Source organism: Heptranchias perlo, chromosome 9 (genome assembly GCF_035084215.1).
Source record: "Heptranchias perlo isolate sHepPer1 chromosome 9, sHepPer1.hap1, whole genome shotgun sequence".
NCBI classification, from domain to species: domain Eukaryota; kingdom Metazoa; phylum Chordata; class Chondrichthyes; order Hexanchiformes; family Hexanchidae; genus Heptranchias; species Heptranchias perlo.
This window is the reverse complement of record NC_090333.1, coordinates 66228754-66252198: the sequence shown is the minus strand read 5'-3', so window position 1 is coordinate 66252198 and position 23445 is coordinate 66228754. Positions and strand designations below refer to the sequence as shown.

General features: G+C 42.4%; 1 protein-coding gene and 1 long non-coding RNA gene across 7 annotated transcripts in view; one reads left to right on the top strand and one right to left on the bottom strand.

Moving 5' to 3' along the window:
• Positions 1-827: 827 nt before the first annotated feature.
• Positions 828-10881, bottom strand: LOC137325053 (uncharacterized). Its single transcript, XR_010963793.1, has 3 exons — positions 10754-10881; positions 5785-5992; positions 828-2560 (listed from the first exon to the last, which is right to left on the bottom strand). It is a non-coding gene; the product is annotated as an uncharacterized lncRNA (long non-coding RNA).
• Positions 10882-11020: 139 nt separating this feature from the next.
• The window catches only part of nos1apa (nitric oxide synthase 1 (neuronal) adaptor protein a), a 381173-nt gene continuing 368748 nt past the window's right edge, over positions 11021-23445 (top strand). For 4 of the 6 annotated variants that reach the window (XM_067990662.1, XM_067990659.1, XM_067990664.1 and 1 more), the window contains exons 1-2: positions 11021-11630; positions 11747-11818. In XM_067990662.1, coding sequence (XP_067846763.1) covers positions 11526-11630; positions 11747-11818 — 177 coding nt within the window. In that variant the 5' untranslated portion in view covers positions 11021-11525. The remainder of the gene's footprint in view (positions 11631-11746; positions 11819-23445) is intronic. The other 2 variants (XM_067990661.1, XM_067990660.1) reach the window with 2 other exon arrangements.

Below are 23445 nucleotides of genomic sequence, written 5' to 3'. Positions count from 1 at the left end.
TGACAAATGTATTGGACCTACTGACAAATTATTCATTCTGCAGGGGCTGGCTGGATTCTGGTTGGTAAATCAAATTGGAAGCTTACAAATGCACAGGAAAGTTCTGGGCATTTAGATCAAATGTTATTATAACTTTAATAAGCTATCAGTAGCTTGATATAATTTTAAAATAAGTTATTTAACTTGACTGTTCCATTTAACAACCAGTGTATAATGAGGACAGTGTATTATTGATTCATCCTTGTGTGCTATCCAGAGTTCTGCCTGACACAATTTCCAATTAATGTGTGTATGATTTTTCCCCTACAAATATACATAAACAATGGTCAATTATGTCAGGACAATATACCCAGGATAGGGTTGACTTACTGTACAGATCTGTGAAGTTTTATTTAAAGACCATTTTAAATAGTAACATTGATTGCACTGTTACTGTGTTATTTCTTAATATCTAGTCATAGAATCATAGAAAATTTACGGCACAGAAGGAGGCCATTCGGCCCATTATGTCCGCGCCAGCTGAGAAACGAGCCACCCAGTCTAATCCCACTTTCCCGCATTTGGTCTGTAGCCCTGCAGGTCACGGCTCTCCAGGTGCACATCCAGGTAATTTTAATGAGTTGAGTGTTTCTGCCTCTACCACCCTCGCAGGCAGTGAGTTCCAGACCCCCACCACCATCTGGGTGAAAAAAAATTTCCTCATTTCCACTCTAATCTTTCTACCAATCACTTTAAATCTATATCAATCACCATCTCTGCTTCATTAGTTAACTATTTAATAAAAACAATTCTATTATAAATAAGATCTCAAGTTCCAATCGACCTGTTTTATTACCGAGTCCTTTGAACTATTTTGCATTTAATAGTATACATTGAAAATTGAATTACAATTCAGGTTTCTATTCCACTTCTGATGTGGAATAGAATAGTATCTGTTTTTAATACAACTGGACATTCTCTCTCTCTCTGCCTTTCGGGTCTCTTTCTCTGGCTTTGTAATCTGACCCAATGTGTATTCAGTATACTGGGATGTACTGTTTTCCGTGGCTAACCTGTCTGAACACCAACGACACCTTTGATTGGTGTGATCGTGTCCCAGCCTAATATAAGATATGTGATTTGAGAACCTTTCACTCACTCACCTGACGAAGGAGATAATCTCCGAAAGCTTGTGATTTTCAAATAAAACTGTTGGACTATAACCTGGTGTTGTAAGATTCCTTACATTTGTCCACTTCTGATAATTCAGACTAAATTGTGTCAACGTGCCTCAGAGGTTGCACTCTTGAATCTGAGTTAGCTGATTGTGGGGTCAAGATGCACTCCAGCCCATAATCTAAACTGACACTTCAATGCAATGCTAAGAGTGCTGCATTGTCAAAGGTGCTCTCTTTCGAATGAGGTGTTAAACTGATGTGGAGATGCCGGTGATGGACTGGGGTTGACAATTGTAAAAAATTTTACAACACCAAGTTATAGTCCAGCAATTTTATTTGAAATTCACAAGCTTCCTCAGGTGAATGTGGAAATGAAATCCTCGAACCCTTCGCATTTATAAATCACAGAACAATACTTGGTGATTACAGACAGTGTTTTCAACTGCCCGTTGCCAAGGCAATCAGTGTGCAGACAGACAGGTGTTACCTACAGATCCCCCGAATATACAAACCACCAAAAAAAAAAGAGAGCCAGAAACATCGAAAAGACAGCAAATGACCAGTTATATTAAAAACAGATAACATTTGTTCGCTGGTGGGGTAACGTGTAGCGTGACATGAACCCAAGATCCCGGTTGAGGCCGTCCTCATGGGTGCGGAACTTGGCTATCAATTTCTGCTCGACAATTTTGCGTTGTCGTGTGTCTCGAAGGCTGCCTTGGAGTATGCTTACCCGAAGGTCGGTGGCTGAATGTCCCTGACTGCTGAAGTGTTCCCCGACTGGGAGGGAACCCTCCTGTCTGGTGATTGTTGCGCGGTGTCCGTTCATCCGTTGTCGCAGTGTCTGCGTGGTCTCGCCAATGTACCATGCTCCGGGGCATCCTTTCCTGCAACGTATGAGGTAGACAACGTTGGCCGAGTCACAGGAGTATGAACCATGTACCTGGTGGGTGGTGTCGTCTCGTGTGATGGTGGTATCTGTGTCGATGATCTGGCATGTCTTGCAGAGGTTGCCGTGGCAGGGTTGTGTGGTGTCGTGGACGCTGTTCTCCTGAAAGCTAGGTAATTTGCTGCGAATGATGGTCTGTTTGAGGTTGGGTGGCTGTTTAAAGGTGAGTAGTGGAGGTGTGGGGATGGCCATAGCGAGGTGTTCGTCATCATTGATGACATGTTGAAGGCTGCGGAGAACATGGCGTAGTTTCTCCGCTCCAGGGAAGTACTGGACGACAAAGGGTACTCTGTTGGTTGCGTCCTGTGTTGGTCTCCTGAGGAGGTCTATGCGATTTTTCGCTGTAGCCCGTCGGAACTGTCGATCGATGAGTCGAGCGTCATATCCCGTTCTTACGAAGGCGTCTTTCAGCGTCTGTAGGTGTCCATCGCGTTCCTCCTCGTCTGAGCAGACCCTGTGTATTCGCAGGGTTAAACCGTGTTAAACTGAGACATCAAAGGTGCCATAGCACTGTTTGAAGAAGAGCAGGAGAGTTCTCCCAGTGTCCTGGCCAACATTCAATGCACAACCAAATGCCACTAAGAACAGATTAGCTAGTCATTTCTCTCATTTGCTGTTTGTGGGATCTTGCTGTGCCATCGTTGGCCTGTTTGTCTCCTCAACAACAGTAACTACATTTAAGATGCAACTCATTGGCTATGGACTCCTTTGGGATGTTTTTTTTTATTCATTCATGGGATGTGGGCGTCACTGGCGAGGCCGGCATTGATTGCCCATCCCTAATTGCCCTGGAGAAGGTGGTGGTGAGCCGCCTTCTTGAACCGCACCAGTCCGTGTGGTGACGGTTCTCCCACAGTGCTGTTAGGAAGGGAGTTCCAGGATTTTGACCCAGCGACGATGAAGGAACGGCGATATATTTCCAAGTCGGGATGTTGTGTGACTTGGAGAGGAACGTGCAGGTGGTGTTGTTCCCATGTACCTGCTGCCCTTGTCCTTCTAGGTGGTAGAGGTTGCGGGTTTGGGAGGTGCTGTCGAAGAAGCCTTGGCGAGTTGCTGCAGTGGATCCTGTGGATGGTACACACTGCAGCCATAGTGCGCCGGTGGTGGAGGGAGTGAATGTTTAGGGTGGTGGATAGGGTGCCAATCAAGCGGGCTGCTTTGTCCTGGATGGTATCGAGCTTCTTGAGTGCTGTTGGAGCTGCACTCATCCAAGCAAATGGAGAATATTCCATCACACTTCTGACTTGTGCCTTGTAGATGGTGGAAAGGCTTTGAGGAGTCAGGAGGTGAGTCACTCGCCGCAGAATACCCAGCCTCTGACCTGCTCTTGTAGCCACAGTATGTCATGAGGTTGTGAAAGATGCGACCTAAATGCAAATTCTTTCTTTCTTAATTTAGATACATCATCTTGACATAACTACCCAGAATGCTCTCATGCATTTGCAACTTGATTTGCAAAGCAGATTGCCATTACCCTGTGCAGAGTGAATAACTCATATGTCCCTCCAATACATCTGCGTGCACAATCAGTAACCAACCATGTACATTTGAGGTTGCACGTGTACAGTGATTTATGGTAGATGTACTAGGGGGGTAATTATTAATTCATGAGGGAAAAAAGCCTGAAAAATGTTTGAGAACCTGAATGTGTGTCAGTAGTGGACAAAACCCAAAGGTAATCTCTCCAAATGCTAACCAATGGCAATATGGCAATTTAAAGTTAACAATATTTAGCTCAGGGTGCAATGAGGTTTTCAGTTTATGGTGCTTATATTTTTTGCAATTTCCAACTATTATTTTTCAGCCATTTTAATTTTCCCCAAATCTGGAGTTTTAGTGCTGGTTTCAGTTGTCTATATTAGAAAAGTTAAATTCAGCTGGAGAGGAAGATTTGAAAGTGAGCCTTTTGTTCACGATTGCTTTACTGGTCCAATCAGGCATCCTGAAATTTTCTTCAATTTAATAAGAACCAGCTTGTGCTGCCAAGATATTGTCCAAATCCAGCCAAAGATGACATTATCATCTGCCTTTTCTTTACCATGTTACCCAAATAAACACCAAATGCATTTTTTGTCCATTGAGGTTTTACCCGTTATAACTGAAAATCAGAAACCCTACATATAGGTTTATGTTTTCAGCAGTTTGTTACAGGTAAAACTATTTGATGTCTACTTGCTTGGAGAGCAAGGTCTACATTTAAGGTTAGTGCGCTGCCTATAAGGTTAAGGTTTCCAACACGGTTAAGGGTCGCATCTGACCTTGTTCCTTTTTGTGTTAATTTGTTTTTAGCAGATTGCTGTTGAAATACTGTAAAGAAGTTAAGGATAGTATTAGATTAAAAGAAGAGGCCTATAACGCTGCCAAGAAGAGTAGTAAGCCTGAGGATTGGGAGAGTTTTAGAAACCAGCAAAGGATGACCAAGAAATTGATAAAAAGGGAGAAAATAGAATATGATAGTAAACTAGCAAGAAATATAAAAACAGATTGTAAGAGCTTCTACAAGTATGTAAAAAGGAAGAGAGTAGCAAAAGTAAACGTTGGTCCCTGAGAGGCTGAGACAGGAGAAATTATAATGGGGAATCAGGAAATGGCAGATGTGTTAAACGAATATTTTGTATCTGTCTTCACAGTAGAAGACACAAAAAAATACCAAAAATAGTGGGGAACCAAGAAGCTAATGAGAGTGAGGAACTTAAAGTAATTAATATCAGTAGAGAAAAAGTTCTTGAAAAACTAATGGGACTAAAAGCCAATAAATCCCCAGACCTAATTACCTACATCCAAGGGTTCTAAAAGAGGTGGCTGCAAAAATAGTGGACGCATTGCTTATGATCTTCCAAAATTCCCTAAATTCTAGAACGGTCCCAGCAGATTGGAAGGCAGCAAATGTTACCCCGCTTTTCAAGAAAGGAGAGAGAAAACAGGGAACTACAGGCCAATTAGCCTGACATCAGTGGTCAGGAAAATGCTGGAATCCGTTATTAAGGAATTGGTAACAGGGCACTTAGAACTTCATAATATGATTAGAGGTGGTGCAGTGAAGGTTCACTAGATTAATTCCTGGGATGAGAGGGTTGTCCTATAAGGAGAGATTGGGTAGATTGGGCCTATACTCTCTGGAGTTTAGAAGAATGAGAATTGATCTCATTGAAACATATAAGATTATGAGGGAGTTTGACAGGGTAGATGCTGAGAGGTAGTTTCCCCTGGCTGGAGAGTCTAAAACTAGAGGGCATAGTCACAGGATAAGGGGTCGGCCATTTAAGACTGAGATGAGGAGGAATTTCTTCACTCAGAGGGTTGAGAATCTTTGGAATTCTCTACCCCAGAGGGCTGTGGATGCTCAGTCATTGAGTATATTCAAGGCTGAGATCGATAGATTTTTGGACTCTAGGGGAATCATGGGTTATGGGGATCAGGCAGGAAAGTGAAGTTAAGGTTGAAGATCAGCCATGATCTTATTGAATGGCAGAGCAGGCTCCAGGGGCCGTATGGCCTACTCCTGCTCCTATTTCTTATGTTCTTATAAGAGCTCATTTAAGCTTCATTTTAAAAGAATACATTAATCACAATTTTAGACCAATTTCAGAGTTATACATTTGAATTAAATTGGTTTCAAATTTGTTCCCCACTCCACCCAAAGATTGAATTACCAAAATCTGAATTCCATTTTCTTACCTCAAGCTTTCTCCCTTTATTCCACATCTCCTGTGCGCTGTGATACAGTTCCATGGGCATAACAGCCCTTTGGCACTACGTCCTGGTGACCACCTTGATGTACGGGCATGGATAGTGAACGTCAGTGGGCTATTCAATCACTGGGTTTTCCAAGTCAAGCTGATCCTTTTCTCACATGAGGGGAGGGGGGAGATTTCCTCTAAGTCATCTGTGTAACAAAATCATAAACCTATTTATAATGAATAAGCTATAACATATGGAGCACAGAGGAAATCTTTTCCAATGTTGAAGAAGAACTTGCATTTATATATGATGTGGAGATGCCGGTGATGGACTGGGGTTGACAATTGTAAACAATTTTACAACACCAAGTTATAGTCCAGCAATTTTATTTTAAATTCACAAGCTTTCGGAGATTTCCTCCTTCCTCAGGCAAATTTGCCTGAGGAAGGAGGAAATCTCCGAAAGCTTGTGAATTTAAAATAAAATTGCTGGACTATAACTTGGTGTTGTAAAATTGTTTGCATTTATATAGTGTGTTTCACGACCTCAGGATGTCCCAAAGCATCTTACGCAGCCAATGAAGTGCTTTTGAAGTAGGGAAACGCGGCCCAAAGCAAGGTCCCACAAATGGCATTGAGATAAATGACCAGATAATCGTTTCTTTTTTTCAGTGATGTTGGTGGTCAACTCTGTTGCCCTTTCTAGCAGATGTCACAAGACATTAGGAGTGTCTCCTGACTTGGAATGCTAAGGACCATTGCGGTACAGTACCCCACCACTGACCTTACTCAGGTCAGTTAATTCAGCGTAATTTTCAAACCTGGGATCTTTTCTGCATGGGCTAACTCACACTACATGGTTCATTTACCCATTAAACCATTGGGGAAATTGCCTTTAAAATTTGTGTTATAAAGAAACAATGCATGACGATCAGCAACCAAGAAAATTGAATATTATGGATTCAGTGTCGAGGATCAGCTTTCACTGGCCCCAGCGCAAATTATCTTGCCTCTCAGCAACAAGCAGGGGCAATGTTGTGAGACATCTCCTCTTGTTATTGCTATCTCGGATATTATCCATCATATTCAAAAGGAAAATCTCCCTTTTATGTCACCATGAGCAATCACTGCAGTCCAATTAGGTTTGTTTTAACTATCACAATATTATATAACTTATTGCACAGCATTTAGCTGCTAGAAATGCTATTTCTGTGCATTATGGTGGCATTTTACTCCTTTAGCAGAGCATTGAAATTATGGGGGGTTCTTGGTAGCTAGTTCCAATACTGGGAGTATATATATTTTACAACTTTAGCATAGCATTGAAACTATAGGGTATCCTCGAAAACCACATGTGCAGGAAGTGCCGCCAATTGCTCGAGCACAAGCTCAGAGTTTCTGAGCTTGAAGGGCGGCTGGCGTCACTACAGTGCATACGGGAAGCTGAAAGTTTTGTGAACAGCACATTTCAGGAGGTGGTCACCCCACAGCTACAGAGAGTTCAGGTGGAGAGGGAGTGGGTGACCACTAGGCAGACTCGGAGGAACAGGCAGGCAGTGCAGGAGTCCCCAGGGAGTGGGGCACTCACAAACTAGTATTCAGTGTTGAATACCAGTGAGGGCGTTGACACCTCAGGAGAGTGCAGTCAGGAGCAAATCCACGGCACCATGGGAGACTCGGCTGCATGGGGGGGGGGGGCAAAAGCAATGCAGTTGCTATAGGGGATTAGATAGTCAGGTTGATAGACAGGCATTTCTGCAAACACAGACGTGAGTCCCGCATGGTGTGTTGCCTCCCTGGTGCCAGGATAAAGGACATCACGGAGAAGGTGCAGAACATTTTGAGGAGGATGGGGAAGAACCAGAAGTCGTGGTCCATGTGGAAACCAATGACATAGGAAGGAAAAGGGACGAGGTCCTGCAGTCAGAGTTTCAGGAGCTAGGGAGGAAGTTAAAAAGCAGGACCTCAAAAGGTAGTAATCTCTGGATTACTCCCAGTGCCACGTGCTAGTGAGTATAGGAATAGTGGGATAAGATAGGTTGATGCGTGGCTGGAGCAATGGTGCAGGAGGGAGGGCTTCAGATTCTTGGGGCAATGGGACCAATTCTGGGGCAGAAGGGATCGGTTCAAGATGGACAGGTTGCACCACAACAGAGCTGGGACCAATGTCCTTGCGGGAAGGTTAACTAGTGCTGTGGGGGAGGGTTTAAACTAATTTGGCAGGGGGATGGGCACCAGGATGAAACATTAGAGAGGAGAAACAAGGTGCACAGAGGACTGGGAGAGACAAGCAGCACTTGAGTAAAGAACAGTTCAGAAAAGGAGGGGGCAAATGCGAGGCAGTCTAAGATGAGTTTGGAGTGCATGTGCGTAAATGGTCGTAGTGTTTTAAATAAGGTTGGTGATCTGCGGACTCAAGTCGTCGCATGGGACTATGATATAATGGCAATATCAGAGACCTGGCTCAAAGAAGGGGAGGATTGGGTACTTAATATTCCTGGCTACAAGGTATTCGGGAAAGATAGGGAAGAAGAGAAAGGAGGGGGTGGCAGTATTGATCAAAGAAACTATTATAGCACTGGAAAGGGATGATGCAGTTGAGGGGTCAAAGACAGAATCTATTTGGTTAGAATTAAGGAACAATAGAGGAGTTATTACGCTACTGGGTGTACACTATAGGCCACCAAATAGTGGGAAGGAGATAGAGGAGAATATTTGCAAGCAAATTACAGAAAGATTCAAGAACTATAGAGTAGTGATAATGGGGGACTTCAATTATCCCAATATAGACTGAGCCAGGAACAGTGTAAAGGACAAACAGGGGGAGGAATTCCTGAAATGTGTTCAAGAGAACTTTCTGGAACAGTGTGTTTCCAGCCCAACCAAGGAGGAAACAGTACTGGATCTAGTTCTGGGGAATGAAGTGGGGCAGTGGAGCATGTTTCAGTAGGGGAGCATTTTGGGAACTGTGATCATAATATCATTAGGTTTAGAATAGTTATGGAAAAGGACAAGAAACAATCAAATGTGAAAATGCTTAACTGGAGGAGGGGAAATTTCAGTGAGTTAAAAAGGGATCTTGCCCAGGTGGATTGGAATCAAAAATTGGTAGTCAAAACAGTAATTGAGCAATGGGAGGCCTTCAAGAAAGAGTTGGTTTGGATACAAAGTAATCACATCCCTATGAGGGGGAAAGGAAAGGGATCCAAAGCTAGGGCTCCCTGGATGACTGAAGATATATAGAGATCAAAAAGAAACAGAAAAAAGGAGGCTTATGACGAATGTAATGTTCATATAAGAGTAGAGAACCAGGCTGAATACAGGAAGTACAGAGGAGATCTTAAAAAGAAAGGGAATAAGAGGGTCAAAGAGGGAGTATGAGAATAGATTAGCAGCTAACATAAAAGGGAACCCAAAAGTCTTTTATAAACATTTCAATAGTAAAAGGATAGTCAAAGGAAGGGTGGTACCGACGAGGGAATAAAAAGGAAGCAAAGAGCATGGCTGAGGTACTAAATGAATACTTCGCATCCGTCTTCACTAGAGAAGAGGATGCTGCCATTGTAGCAGTAAAGGAGGAGGTAGGAGCGATATTGGATAGGATAAGAACATAAGAACATAAGAACATAAGAAATTGGAGCAGGAGTAGGCCAATCGGCCCCTCGAGTCTGCTCCGCCATTCAATAAGATCATGGCTGATCTGATCCCAACCACAAATCTAAAGAACACAAGAAGTCGGAGCAGGACCCGGCCAAACACAAGAAGTCGGAGCAGGACCCGGCCACATAGCCCCTGGGCCCTCTCCGCCACCCACAGGGCATTGACCGATCCGAACTCAGCTTCATGTCCAATTTCCTGCCCGCTCCCCATAACCCCTAATTCCCTTTACTTCTAGGAAACTGTCTATTTCTAAATATATAAATATAAAAATAGATAAAGAGGAGGTACTTTAAAGATTGGCAGTACTCAAAATAGAAAAGTCACCCGGTCCAGATGGGATACATCCTAGATTACTGAGGGAAGTAAGGGTGGAAATTGCAGAGGTTCTGGCCACAATCTTCCAATCCTCCTTAGGTGTGAGGATGGTGCTGGAGGACTGGAGGATTACAAAGTTACACCAGTGTTCAAAAAAGGGGAAGAGGGATAAACCCAGTACAATTTTAAAGGGGGTGCAGGAACAAAGAGACCTGGGGGTGCACATACACAAATCTTTGAAGGTGGCAGGATAAGTTGAGAGGGCTGTTAAAAAAAACATATGGGATCCTGGGCTTTATTAATGGAGGCAAAGAGTATAAAATCAAGGAAGTTATGCTAAATCTTTATAAAAGGACCTCAGCTGGAGTATTGTGTTCAGTTCTGGGTGTGCACACTTTAGGAAGGATGTCAAAGCCTTAGAGAGGGTGCAGAAGAGATTTACTAGAGTGTGCCAGGGTTGAGGGACTTCAGTTGTGTGGATAGGCTGGAGAAGCTGGGGTTGTTCTCCTTACAGCAGAGAAGGTTTAGGGGAGGTTTAATAGAGGTGTTCAAAATCATGAACGGTTTTGACAGAGTAAATAAGAAGAAACTGTTTCCAGAGGACACAGATTTAAGGTAAGTGGCAAAAGAGCCAGAGGTGACATGAGGAAACATTTTTTTGTGCAGTGAGTTGTAATGATCTGGAATGCACTGCCTGAAAGGCTGTTGGAAGCAGGTTCAATAGTAGTTTTTAAAGGGGAATTGGATAAATACTTGAAGGGAAAAAATTTACAGGGCTATGGGGAGAGCAGGGGAATGGGACTAATTGGATAGCTCTTTCAAAGAGCCGGCACAGGCACGATGGGCTGAATGGCATCTTCCAACTGTAAAGACTACAATACTACGATTACACAGAATGAAGAGTGGGTAGCAGATTTGAGTGGGATGGCTCTGTATTGCAACAAGTAAGTTAGGTGCACAATAATCACATTAAAATATATATGCACACCTACCGTTCACTCAGCCCCTTGGACAAGCTGCCAGGACATTGCTGCATCAGGGTGAGTGCACATTCATTACAAACACTTTACAGTGGCAGCACCTTCAGATCCCACTCCACCGCCGCCGTTTGCAGCACCCCCTCCCCCGGGGAATCCAGGAAGCTTGTTCCGTTCTCCAGCCACACGGAGCGCAGTGATGTAACTTTACGCCAATAAAAATCGGGCGGAATTCCCGGCGCCGTCCAATGGGAGGGCAGTTGGGCTTTTGTGTGTCGGCTGATTGGAAAGTGTCGACATGGCGCTGCTGTGAGAGGAGAGAGAGAGAGGGAGAGGGAGGGAGAGGGATCAGCAGCAGCACCGGCAGCTGAGCGCTAGGAGCCGGCCAAGGGCAGCGCAGGCACCCGCTCGCCCGCCCGCCCGCCCGCCCTCCCCAGCCTGCAGCACCGGGACCCTCGCACCGTTCGCTCTCTGTGTATGTATGTATGTATGTATGTATGTGTATGTGTGTAGCAGGGCTCTGAATTCACATCAATCCCCGGGCATCCTAAGAGGATCAGCGACTCGCAACCTGCTTTAGCTGCATGGTGTGGCATTGGGGCTGGTTGCAACACACACCGAGGAATCGCTGAAGTTCCCCCAGTTACTTTGTGTGTATATATATATATATTATATATATAGTGCTGCCACTGTTTTAATTTTAAAAAGACACCTTCTGCAGACTGCAAGCCAGCTTAGGGCTTTTTGTTTTGCCCTAGTTATTTTCTAGTTACAATTGTGAACCAACATGCCAAGCAAAACCAAATACAACTTAGTGGATGACGGGCACGATTTGCGGATTCCTTTGCACAACGAAGAGGCTTTCCAGCATGGGATCAGTTTCGAGGCGAAGGTTTGTAACTTTTTACCACTTCGATAAAAGCGCGGCGAGAGTTTGTGACTTGTGTATCGAAGGAGACCCTGGTTTTTATAAAGTTTCCCCCCCCCCCCTATTTATTTTTTTTGCAGTACATCGGGACTTTGGATGTACCCAGACCAAACAGCAGGGTGGAGATTGTTGCTGCTATGAGAAGGATCAGGGTGAGTGAGTTTTTTTTATCAGTGAATGACACCTAATGGATAATCGATCTGGATCCATGCATTCATTCACCGTGTACTATATTTGTGTGTCACTTCCCATGGATTACATTCATCAGATGCACAAAGTTAAATGCTTGTAGTGTAAAGAATTGAGATCTGAAGCGGTTGAGTATTGTAATTGCAGTACACGTGAGTGCTGGAGAGTCAAAGTGAAGCCCAGTGTTAACTGGATGTATTTTAGAAGCATTCATTACTTTTCTGATTGCAGTCAAGCGTGTGTTAATGTACCAGAAAGAAGCGGGATCATGACTGGAATTGTGCGATGAATGATTAGCCTTTAGTCTCCGCCATCCAACTCCCGAGTTCAGAATTATGAATGAGCCGTGAACCCATGCCTTCGGAGAAATGTTAGTATGAAGCGAAGGGGCATCTTAACATTAACCGACAGAAACAAAGTATAAATCCAGCAGCAGAAATTCACAATAATCCGATGAGCTTGGGTTACTTGGACCTCTACATGTTAGACACCAGGAGCCCAGTTAATGCCTTATTTTAATACATGTATATGGTTCACGGAGGGAATCCTCACCGATCTCAGGAATTGCTTGTCTGTTGTCCTGTGGGTCTGATTTATAGCAAATGTTTTCTGTCTACTTAATGAGACTTCAATCTGTACAAAGCTTTATTTGTTCTTTGCTGTGTAGATATTGTTTTTTTAAGTGTACAGTAGCCAGCGGGAGCAGAACCAACTGAGGTAACCCTGAACAGGTCCATTCATTTGAGTTACATGTGTCAGCTACATAACTCACGTGACTACCACCAAGCAACAGCTTGCATTTATATAGCACCTTTAATGCAAGAAACACCCCAAAGTGTAACAGTTTGTAGTCAGCTATAAATCTAGTCTTGTTTGCAAGAATGATTTAAAACAATTTTCTGTACAGGGGAGCTAAGGACAATGCATCTGTTGTACTGACATCTATTGCCCATTCAACATTCAGGTTATGTATTGTATTTATAGATAAAATAAATGAATGTGAATGATATTTAGGAATTTATTGATCAGATTTTCTGGGTCGATGTTACTCTTGCTGAGCTGACAGTCTTAAAGTCATGACTGACCTTTCCTTTGTTGACTGAGTGAAGTGTAGTTATTTAAGAAGGAAGCAAGAAAGAACTTGCATTTCTAAAGTGCCTTTCACGACCTCAGGACTTCCCAAAGCTCTTCATAAACCCATGAAGTATTTTTGAAGTGTAGTCATTGTTGTATAATTATGGGGAAATGCAGCAGCCAGTAGCGTACAGCATGGTCCCACAATCAACAATGAGATAAATGACCAAACAATCTGTTTTTGGTGGTGTTGGTTGAGGGATAAATATTGGCCAGGACATTTAGAGAGCTCCCTGCTTTTCTTCTAATAATGGCATGGGATCTTTTATGTCCACCCGAGACAGCAGACAGGGCCTCGGTTTAAATCTCATCCGAGAGGTGGCACTTCGACACCAAAATGTGTCAGCCTTAGCTTGAGCAGAGACTTCAGCACGTAATCCAGGCTGACACTTCAGTCCAATCGGAGGAAGTGCTGCACTATCGGAGGTGCCGTCCTTCGGATGAGACGTTAAACCGGGGTTCCATCTGCCCTCTCAGGTGGACGTAAAAGATCCCATGACACCATTCGAAGAAGAGCAGGGGAGTTCTCCTGGTGTCTTGGCCAATATTTATCCCTCAACCAACATCACTAAAACAGATTATCTGGTCATTATCTCATTGCTGTTTGTGGGATCTTGCTGTGTGCAATTTGGTTGCCGCATTTCCTACTTTACGACAGTGACTACACTTCAAAAGCACTTAATTGGCTGTAATGCGCTTTGGGACATCCTGAGGTCATGTAAGACACTTTATGAATGCAAGTTTTTCTTTCTTTTGACACTACAGCCCACCCTCAGTTCTGCACTGTAGTGTCAGCCTAGATTATGTGCTCACGTTTTGCGAGTGGGGCTTGGACACAGCCTTCTGGCTTGCAGGTTACGAGTGCTACCACTGGGCCAAGGCTGATATTTAACTGCTTAAACTGTCTGTGCAACCTATTACATATGCAATACAGTCCTGTATGACAAAACATTACTTAAAGCCAACCATACAAAAGGCTGTTTGGAACTTCTTGTGGTGGTGGGGGATAACAATGGACAAATGGCTGCATAGACGATTACCCTGAAGGTTAGCTCCCATCATATCTCCTTATGCTGCAGGGAGGTAGCAAGATATTGAGTATTGGTCTATTTTGCTTTATGAGAGAAATATTATACTTTTGGACTAGGCAATAATTTGTTTCTGAATGTTATATTCAGTTCAGATTTGAACCTGCTAATTCCTGAATAATTGATGCTAGATAATTAATGTTTGCATTCTCTGTGTACTTGGGAACATTGCTTTTTTATGTAAGTGGGGAAGTTAGTCATTCCAGAGGTTTTGCTTGCTGTCTTGTACTCAAAAGCCCTACTACGAAAGCTGATCTCTTAATCCTATTGTTTCTAGAGCTAGTGGTGTGAGATCGCGTTCATAGCATACTCTATCCTGTATTCCCCTGAGTATTTTCCAGTTGGAGAGGCGCCAAGAAAAGTGTGGGAACAATGAAAATGCAAACATGTATTGATCTACAGTTATGCTAAAACATTTAGAAATGTTGTTTGTCTTTGTACTTCTTGGTCTCTCTACACCCTGGTCTGGTGGTAAGCAGCCACATGACCTCCATCTGTGACCATCGCATATTTTCACTGAAAATGCCACTGACGAGGAGCTCAAAATCCACAGAAAACTGAGTTTGCTGTTTACCCACCCATATATTTTCCACCTGACACCCCCACATTCACAACTTCCAGCGACTAGGAATATTGGCTTTTTTCCTCACCCTCCCGAACCGTGAGGTTATGCCTTTATAAATATGATGGCTTAGCCTAGCTAACTCAGCACAGATCAAGGATCCAACCTGGGATGTTCCTAGTCTGTATGCCCCAGTTCACATTCAGTGGTATATTTACCATCTCATGCCCATATTTATTATGAGTTACCTGTTAAATACAAGAAATCATACCATGTAAATCAGCTCTGTGAGCACTGTCATTTAGCTGGTGTAACATGTTAAAGAGGGAATTTCACCATTATTACTTTCATTTAAAAAAAATTGTTTCCCAATAATAGTGATGAACTTTAACATCATTTTATGATTCTCTGGCTTTATCTATTGACTTTGAATGCTTTTGCTTAAATGATGAAACAGGTTCAGAGATGTCACTGAGCCCAACAATGCAAGGAGGCTAAATTAATCCATGTGGTTGAAGTGCCCTGATCACTGAAGAACATTGGGTTCATGACGGTACCTGCTGCTGTTAGTTCCAATCTCCCACACTGTTGGATTCACTAACATCCACCACCCCCCACCCAAGCTTAAAATGTTATCAACACTCAATGTTTAAACAGAAACTGCCTTTCATTTTGAAAGGACTGTATATGTTGAGATTCTTTCTTCAACATGCAATTATCAAAAATGCAAGGAGGGCCTTCCATCTGGGTGATGGTCTTTTTCTCCCCCAATTTTCTTCCCTTTTCTCTCATCCTCTCCTCCTAAAAGCCTCGAGTCATGTTGGGTATGGTTCTAAAGGTGGTAGCCTCGGGCAGCTTGTCCAGTTTGGCATTGGCAATAATCAATAAGGCTAATTGAATGCTGGCCTTTATATCTAGAGGACTAGAGTACAAGGGGGCAGAAGTTATGCTGCAGCTATACAAAACCCTAGTTAGACCGTACCTGGAGTACTGTGAGCAGTTCTGGGCACCGCATCTTCGGAAGGACATATTGGCCTTGGAGGGAGTGCAGCGTAGGTTTACTAGAATGATACCCGGACTTCAAGGGTTAAGTTACGAGGGGAGATTACACAAATTGGGGTTGTATTCTCTAGAGTTTAGAGGGTTAAGGGATGATCTGATCGAAGTTTATAAGATATTAAGGGGAAAGGGTTGGGTGGATAGAGAGAAACTATTTCCACTGGTTGGGGATTCTAGGAGTAGGGGGCACAGTCTAAAAATTAGAGCCAGACCTTTCAGGAGTGAGATTAGAAAACACTTCTACACACAAAGGGTGGTAGAAGTTTGGAACTCTCTTCCGCAAACAGCAATTGATACTAGCTCAATTGCAAATTTTAAATCTGAGATAGATAGCTTTTCGGCAACCAAAGGTATTAAGGGATATGGGCCAAAGGCAGGTATATGGAGTTAGATCACAGATCAGCCATGATCTTATCAAATGGCGGAGCAGGCACGAGGGGCTGAATGGCCTACTCCTGTTCCCATGAGACCAATGAAAGCATTTTGCCTCTCACCCTCCCATCCTGGCTGTGTTGTCCCAGCTGAAATCAACTTAGTGATTACAGCACAATAATTGAATCTGTATGCTTTCTGACTGGTACGCTCGTTACTACACCTCGGGTTGTCCACCCACTGGTCGAGGAAACATTCCATTAAAGATGGCTTGTCAGGAAATAAGGAATTGCATGATAGTGGACCCATTCCCACTCTACCTCCTACGAAAGCATATATTGTGGAATGAATCCTGTTCTGGATTCAACTGGCATAAAGTAACATAAACTGTACGTGTGAATTTCAGATTTTAAAAGGGAGCTGAAAATCCCTTGCCCAGCCAGGAGTTTAAATTTTTAAATTGGCGGCCCTGTGTCAGCCTGAAACCACAGTTGCTGTGAAATATGACTTTGAACTGTGCAAAGTCACGGTGGTCACAAACCATCTTTGCTGTAATGTAAACATAGCAGACCTTGGACCTCAAGTGGAATTAAGTAAAGTGGATTCATGTCAAGCAACTGCTATAATCTGTTCAGTAAATCTGCTTCTGTTCAGTAATGCCTCTTTTGTTTACATTCTTGTCTATCAGTTAAACTGAATATCATTACAGATATAGGAAAAGATTTTTTCTGTTGTGGTTAGCTGAAGCCAGAATGTCGGCTTCTTACTGTTGGATACAGCTGTTCTTATTTTTGCGATTGTATCATATCCTGCAGACCCTGATCCTTGCAATATTTGATCATGTTGCACTTGCTGCAATCTCTTCCAGCCCGCAGCTTATCTCTCATAAATCTTAAGCCCAAGGTTTATTAATTCAGATTGCATCCAGTAATTAAATGTCTGCAGCCACCTGTCTGAGCTTGCCTTAAAGGAAAGATAGATCTGTGTCACTGTTTGTACCTGTGTGTTCAAATCGATTTTGCAAGCAAAGGACATATAATAGTCTATTGTCAAACATTGTGATTGCAATAATACAGGGATATTTTCAATTAATGCTTCAAGGAGGTTGCTCGTGCAAAATCCAAGAAGCCATGACGAGAGCCTGGAAAATCAGGCATGTTGTCTTGAATGGGCTAAGAAAATGCAGTTATTTTGGGAAAGGTGGAGGATTGAAGATGGTGTCCTTCGGTCATGTGTGAGCCTATAAAGTGAGCGTCAGGAGGTGATTTGACCAAGAAGGACGAAATGCTGCTTTGCAAGCAGAAGATGCTGAGTCATCGATCAATCGTTGATGCCCAAGGATAAGTCCAATTGTTGCACAAGTTCTTGTGAATGGCAGAACTGATGCCTGTTTTGTTCTGTTCAATTATATTCTTGTCTTTCCAGAAGAATGTGTCGCCTCCTTAAACCTCAGTCGGCTGACCCTTTTCTGCTAATCGTTGTACCAAAGGCCACAACTTCTAATTTGCATGGACAGACTTCTCGTGATCTGAGCATTTTGTCTTTTGGTGCTTTCAGATCTTTTTGACTCCCATCTAGCAATATTCTGACATTCCAGGCTCTGAGAATTAGTGCTTGTTTAGGCCATTTTGTAACTTTGACCATATTTGGGGAAGTGTGCCAGTTGTGGCAGGCAAGCCTGCTTTTTTTTTGTGAAACAGGCGATGTTTTAGGCCACTTTTATCCAGGCTACTCAAAGTGGAGACAAGCAGTACTGTCCCTAATTAGGGCTACCTGGGTTAACCAATGACTGGGTGAATGACATAGCCTGTGAACCCCGTTATCCAGCCCTCCAAACTCTGGACTAGTCGTTTTCTATTCTAACCTAAGTTTCTCCAGTTGGTTGCAGCATTTTGAACTTCATGGGTTTGGAGGATTGGAAAAAACTCTGTTCTCTTTGGCGGCGGGTCTATAATAATGAAGGGGCACTCTTTTTTTTCACCAAGATCCCACCCTGGGAAATTCTAAATGCTACAACCAAACGAAGAAGAAATAAGTGGTTAGGATCTGGAATGCACTGCCCAATGGATTGGTGGAGGCAGATTCAATCATGGCCTTCAAAAGGGAACTGGATAAGTACTTGAAACGAAAAAATGTGCAGGGCTACGGTGATAGGACAGTGGGACTAGCTAGATTGCTCGTGCATAGAGCCGGCATGGACTCGATGGGCCGAATGGCCTCCCTCCATGCTTTAACCTTCTATGATTCTATAAAATACAACTTCAGAAAGTGGGCAGTGGAGAAGGAGAAGATCATGGTGGGAGCAGACCAAATGTGGCAGCAATGCAGATGCAGTGCCAGGACCAGAACAGGAAGAGATGAGCAACTAGCCATTTTTTGGGGGGAAGTGGGGGGGTCAATTTTATAATTTTATCACATGGGGTTTTATTTTTGGTGTCCAGAGGTTTTGGATATTGAATTTTTGTGTACAGACGTTCTGACTTTTTTAATGAGTGTCACAAGGGAACAGTGCACATAATGTTGCCAACACTCTCAAATCTTGGGATGTTTGGAATAATTTAGAATGCTTCAATAAATTTGGAATTCTTTATTAGAAAATAGTGATTATGTTGGACATGGTGTTTACCTCATGATTCCTTCTGGTGAAAAATAAATTTTAAACATGAGCGGCCCTCTCTCGAGTTATAGTGCAGGGATCTGGCCCCACTCCCAAGAGTTTGGACAACCTGATCCATTGAACTTTAACACTGCTTCAAAATGGTAAATGAGCAATCACTATCCTGAACCATAGACCTGTGATTATGGTTTCCATTGACATGTTCACCTGCTGCTTTTGCTCCTTGACTGGCTCCATAGGACTTGTTTGAAGATGTGTTTGTTTTATTTGGTGATTTGTACACGGGGGATACGACATGTAGGGTCTTCTCTACTTCCATGTCCTCATCTGCCAGTGAGACGATGAAGTGCATTCCAACTGGTGAAAGGATTGACCGCAGCGGATTGCCGTTGGCTGGTTAATGTGCCAGCTGATCCACGAGGTTTCCAAATGCCAAAAAGCTCTTCCGATTTGTAACCTTAGCTGATGGCATTTCTTGGTTAGTGACATCATCACTGTTTGCATTTCCTTTTTTTTTCACACTTGGCTTGAGAAGATCATTTGCTGACCCTGCCATTGAGGTTTTCACCCACAACCCTGGCCTTTTAACCTTGGAATGATGGTTATAGCGTGGCCCATGATAAATGGGAGGCTCCTGTGTAACTGTTTACATTGGTCATTTCCCAAGTTGTAGGGATGTGTACTGTAGGAACAATACTTGCAGGGACTGAGAGTCATAAGAGAAAACTTAAACATTGTATTTTATGTTCCTATCTGTGCTGTTACTTTTTGGAGCACTTTGGCAGTGTCAGTGCATAAGGACCGTGTCTCCACTCCTTCCTCTTCATTGCTGCCCCTCTTCCCTGTTAGACATTGCAGTTACTGATGTGTTAGGTGGACAGTTCAAATCTTTAAAATGATGCAGGCCATCTATTTGATCAAAGCTGACGTCGTTTGGAAGGTGAAGCTTTCAATTAAAAGGACCAGGCAGGGCCATAAAGTGGTAGTTATTGGCGACAGGGCAATTAAGCACTGGAGCACACAGAGTATCAGGGCAGGAAGAGACATTTGGGGTATATCTTCCTGCATTCGCTAACATTAGCGAATAAAGTCAGCATGAATATCAAGCGAGGAAACCTGCTTTATACTCTGCCAGTTGTTTCGGCTAACACTGGTGCACAGAGGAAAATATGACCAAATTTGGTACTGGTTAGGACAGGGAAAAGCTGTTGGAAGAATAGAAAGGTTTTACTAAGTACATGCCGTGGTAGTGCTTTGGGCCACAGGTACTTTTTTTGTGTAGAGTCCCCTGGGGTTTTCTGTGAATAGCTTATTAAAAAAAATTGCTTTACCAATAGTAAACATTGATTTATTTAATCCAGCTCATCAATTTTTTTCATTTTTTTTTGCTGATAACTGTGTTGTATTTTATGATGTACCTGTGCTGTCAGAGCAATAATGTTCTCTAGCATTAAATAAATGGTACCCCCCCCCCCCTCCACATCTTATGTGAGACAAAAATGTATCATTATTTTAGAGTGCCATCCAAAGATTAATGAAATCTACGGAGTGGGCTGTGAAACAGCTTTGCCAGAATGGATTGCACAGGTTGTCTTCTGTTTGGCAGAATGAAGTCTGTATACAAATGAGGATGTGCATCTCTGGTAAAACTTCATTTACAATTATATTTGGGATTCAAGACGAAAATTCAAATGATAGTAAATCCTGAATTGAAGGAATTGCGGGCGTTCTTTCTCCTTGTTTAGATCTTGCTGCATGTCAGTTCTGAAAAGCTGCATTTCTTTTTTGAAAGTGTTCAAGATTGAAGTGCAAAGTATGACTCCCCAAAGAGGTGACTATGCTCACTCATTGGTTCATTTTGATAATTTAAAATCGCAGATTAGGAGCAAATATATTTTAAAAACTTTTACGCATAATTGCTAGAAGCAAATTCTTTGTAAATAAAAAGCTGTTACAGTAGTTTCGGTGTTGGAGTGCAAGTGAAATATTTTCCATAGGCAGACTTGGTTGTCTGTGCCTTGAGTATGTGCGTGCTATTGCTGTTTCTGCCGTTATTTACAAAGGGGACAGAAATCATACAAGTCCCAAAGAGAAGCATGTGTTGTAATGAAGGTGTGGTAATACTGATACTATATTGTTCTATTACGTTTTCTTGTTTCCATTATCACTGTGAACCATAGTGGGTGGGGAACCAGAATGAGCTGTCTGTGTGATGGCGTTTCTGTTTTCCTTTGGGTATTTAGTACTGTTCCCACCACATAAAGCGTTCACGTTTAAAATGGGCAGTCACTTATAGCGGCCAAAAAGCGATAATCGTTATTCAGTTGCATTAACATCAATTTCAAAGTTGCCGGTTATAGCATCTTAAGTGCTCCATTTATTTAGGGCAGAAAAGCTGTGCTTGCTCACCAGTGCGCACCTCATTAAGGTTTCTCTTTCATTAAAACCACCATCATATCCAGTCCTTTCTTCTAGTTTAGCATACTTGAGTATTGCACTCTGATCATCTTGCCCAATTCATATTCCCGCAGGTTTTAAAGGGGATATTTTAAATGTGGATGTTTTAAGTGGTAGGGACTGGACTGTACATTAGAACGTTTAGGCTGGTCCTTCTGTGCTGGACTATGTCATAGTGCAAAGAAACATACTGTTACATGATGGTACTTGGGCTTTAGCAGGAGAGAAAAATGCTGACATTTTAATCTCTCCAGTTTTTATAAAATGCCTGGTTAGAAATGTAAAGCAAATTGATATAAACATTTCAAATACTTGAATTTCGAATAAGAATTTATTTTCCTGTGAAGTTTGGGTAGATATTTTTAAATTCTCTACCTCAGTGCAACAGTACTAAGCTTTGAGACTAAAATTGAGTGGCAATTTAAAAAGTGCTCTGTGCTTTATGCATGCACTTATTGATTGGCAATATAATTGAAAGGATATATCCATTGATATCATTTAAAGAAAAATTAGGAAATTCTGGTGAGGTGCATGGACTATAGTGGAATACACCAACCAGCAAAGAAGATGGGATAAATCACAAAGTTTAAATAATAAAGGCATCCAATTTAAATTTATTTGGAGCCAAGTTGCAGTGAGTGCTAAGGATTATTTTGACTGAATGAGTCAAAGACGAGAGTCGAGTGAAATTGTTCCAACTGGGTTAATTGAAACTTTGGAACATTTCAAAACCTCATTTGTCTATTAGGGCATTTTGAGTTCAACGCATCTTTAAGTGACCCGGTGTGATTGTGACTAATTCTATATGTCTTACTGTCTGTTCTGTCTGAGAAATATCTACATTCCAGTAAAAGCCTTGAAAAATGACATTTTTATATTTCTAAAAATGTGAAGGTGCCCAAATCTGAGGTATTCTGATTGAACCTAAAGTCATGAGAATGATTTTTTTTATTACAAAAGTTAAAAGTCTTAGTGAGAATAGGGAACATCAACAGACTTGTAATCCATGGGGTTTATCACAGAATACTTGCCCGTTTAAGTGCGTGATCAATGTCTAAGTGTGTTTTTATTTAATTTTATTTACTATTCAACATTTTGGATATGCAATAATATCAGCTATGAGCTTTTATAAATGTTTTGCAATCATATCTTGGATCTGTGTATGAATCATTCCCTTTAATTCCAAAGGCTGAGTTGGTCTGTGCCGAACTCTGTGAGTAATACTAGGTCAGACATTTGATCAATGAGATCAGATGAATATTTGCATATCATGTTTTACTATTTGGAACAGCCTTTGAACCCATTAGGAATTTTCATGAAATTGTTCCCTCCCTTGTACTACTTTACCTGTGCTAACCGATCCTACTGCAAGAGTTCAGAGATTTCTGCCAATGTTCTGGTGTCAGCTGTGGCCCAGGTATTAGGTCTTTCGCCTCTGAATTTTTCAGATGAGCCGTTAAACCTTGGGTGGACATAAAAGGTCCAATGGCACTATTCGAAGAAGAGCAGGGGAGTTCTTCCTGGTGTCTTGGCCAATATTTATCCCTCAACCAACATCACTAAAACAGATTATCTGGTCCAAAAGCAAAATACTGCCGATCCTGGAAATCTGAAATAAAAACAGAAAATGCTGGAGAAGCTCAGCAAGTCAGGCAGCATCTGTGGAGAAAGAAACAGAGTTCATGTTTCAGGTCGAAGACCTTTCATCAGAACTGGAAGATGTTAAGAGTTGAAGTATTTGAGCAAGTACAGAGCCAGGGAAAGAAGGGGAGGGAGGAAAGAACAAAAGGGAAGGTCTGTGATAGGGTAAGAACATTGAATGCAGGAGTTGGGATGTCTTGTTGAAGTTGTACAGGGCATTGGTGAGGCCACACTTGGAGTACTGTGTACAGTTCTGGTCACCCTATTATAGAAAGGATATTATTAAACTAGAAAGAGTGCAGAAAAGATTTACTAGGATGCTACCGGGACTTGATGGTTTGACTTACAGGGAGAGGTTAGACAGACTGGGACTTTTTTCCCTGGAGAGTAGGAGGTTAAGGGGTGATCTTATCGAAGTCTATAAAATAATGAGGGGCATAGATAAGGTCGATAGTCAAAATCTTTTCCCAAAGGTAGGGGAGTCTATAAACGAGGGGGCATAGATTTAAGGTGAGAGGGGAGAGATACAAAAGGGTCCAGAGGGGCAATTTTTTCACTCAAAGGGTGGTGAGTGTCTGGAACGAGCTGCCAGAGGCAGTAGTAGAGGCGGGTACAATTTTGTCTTTTAAAAAGCATTTGGACAGTTACATGGGTAAGATG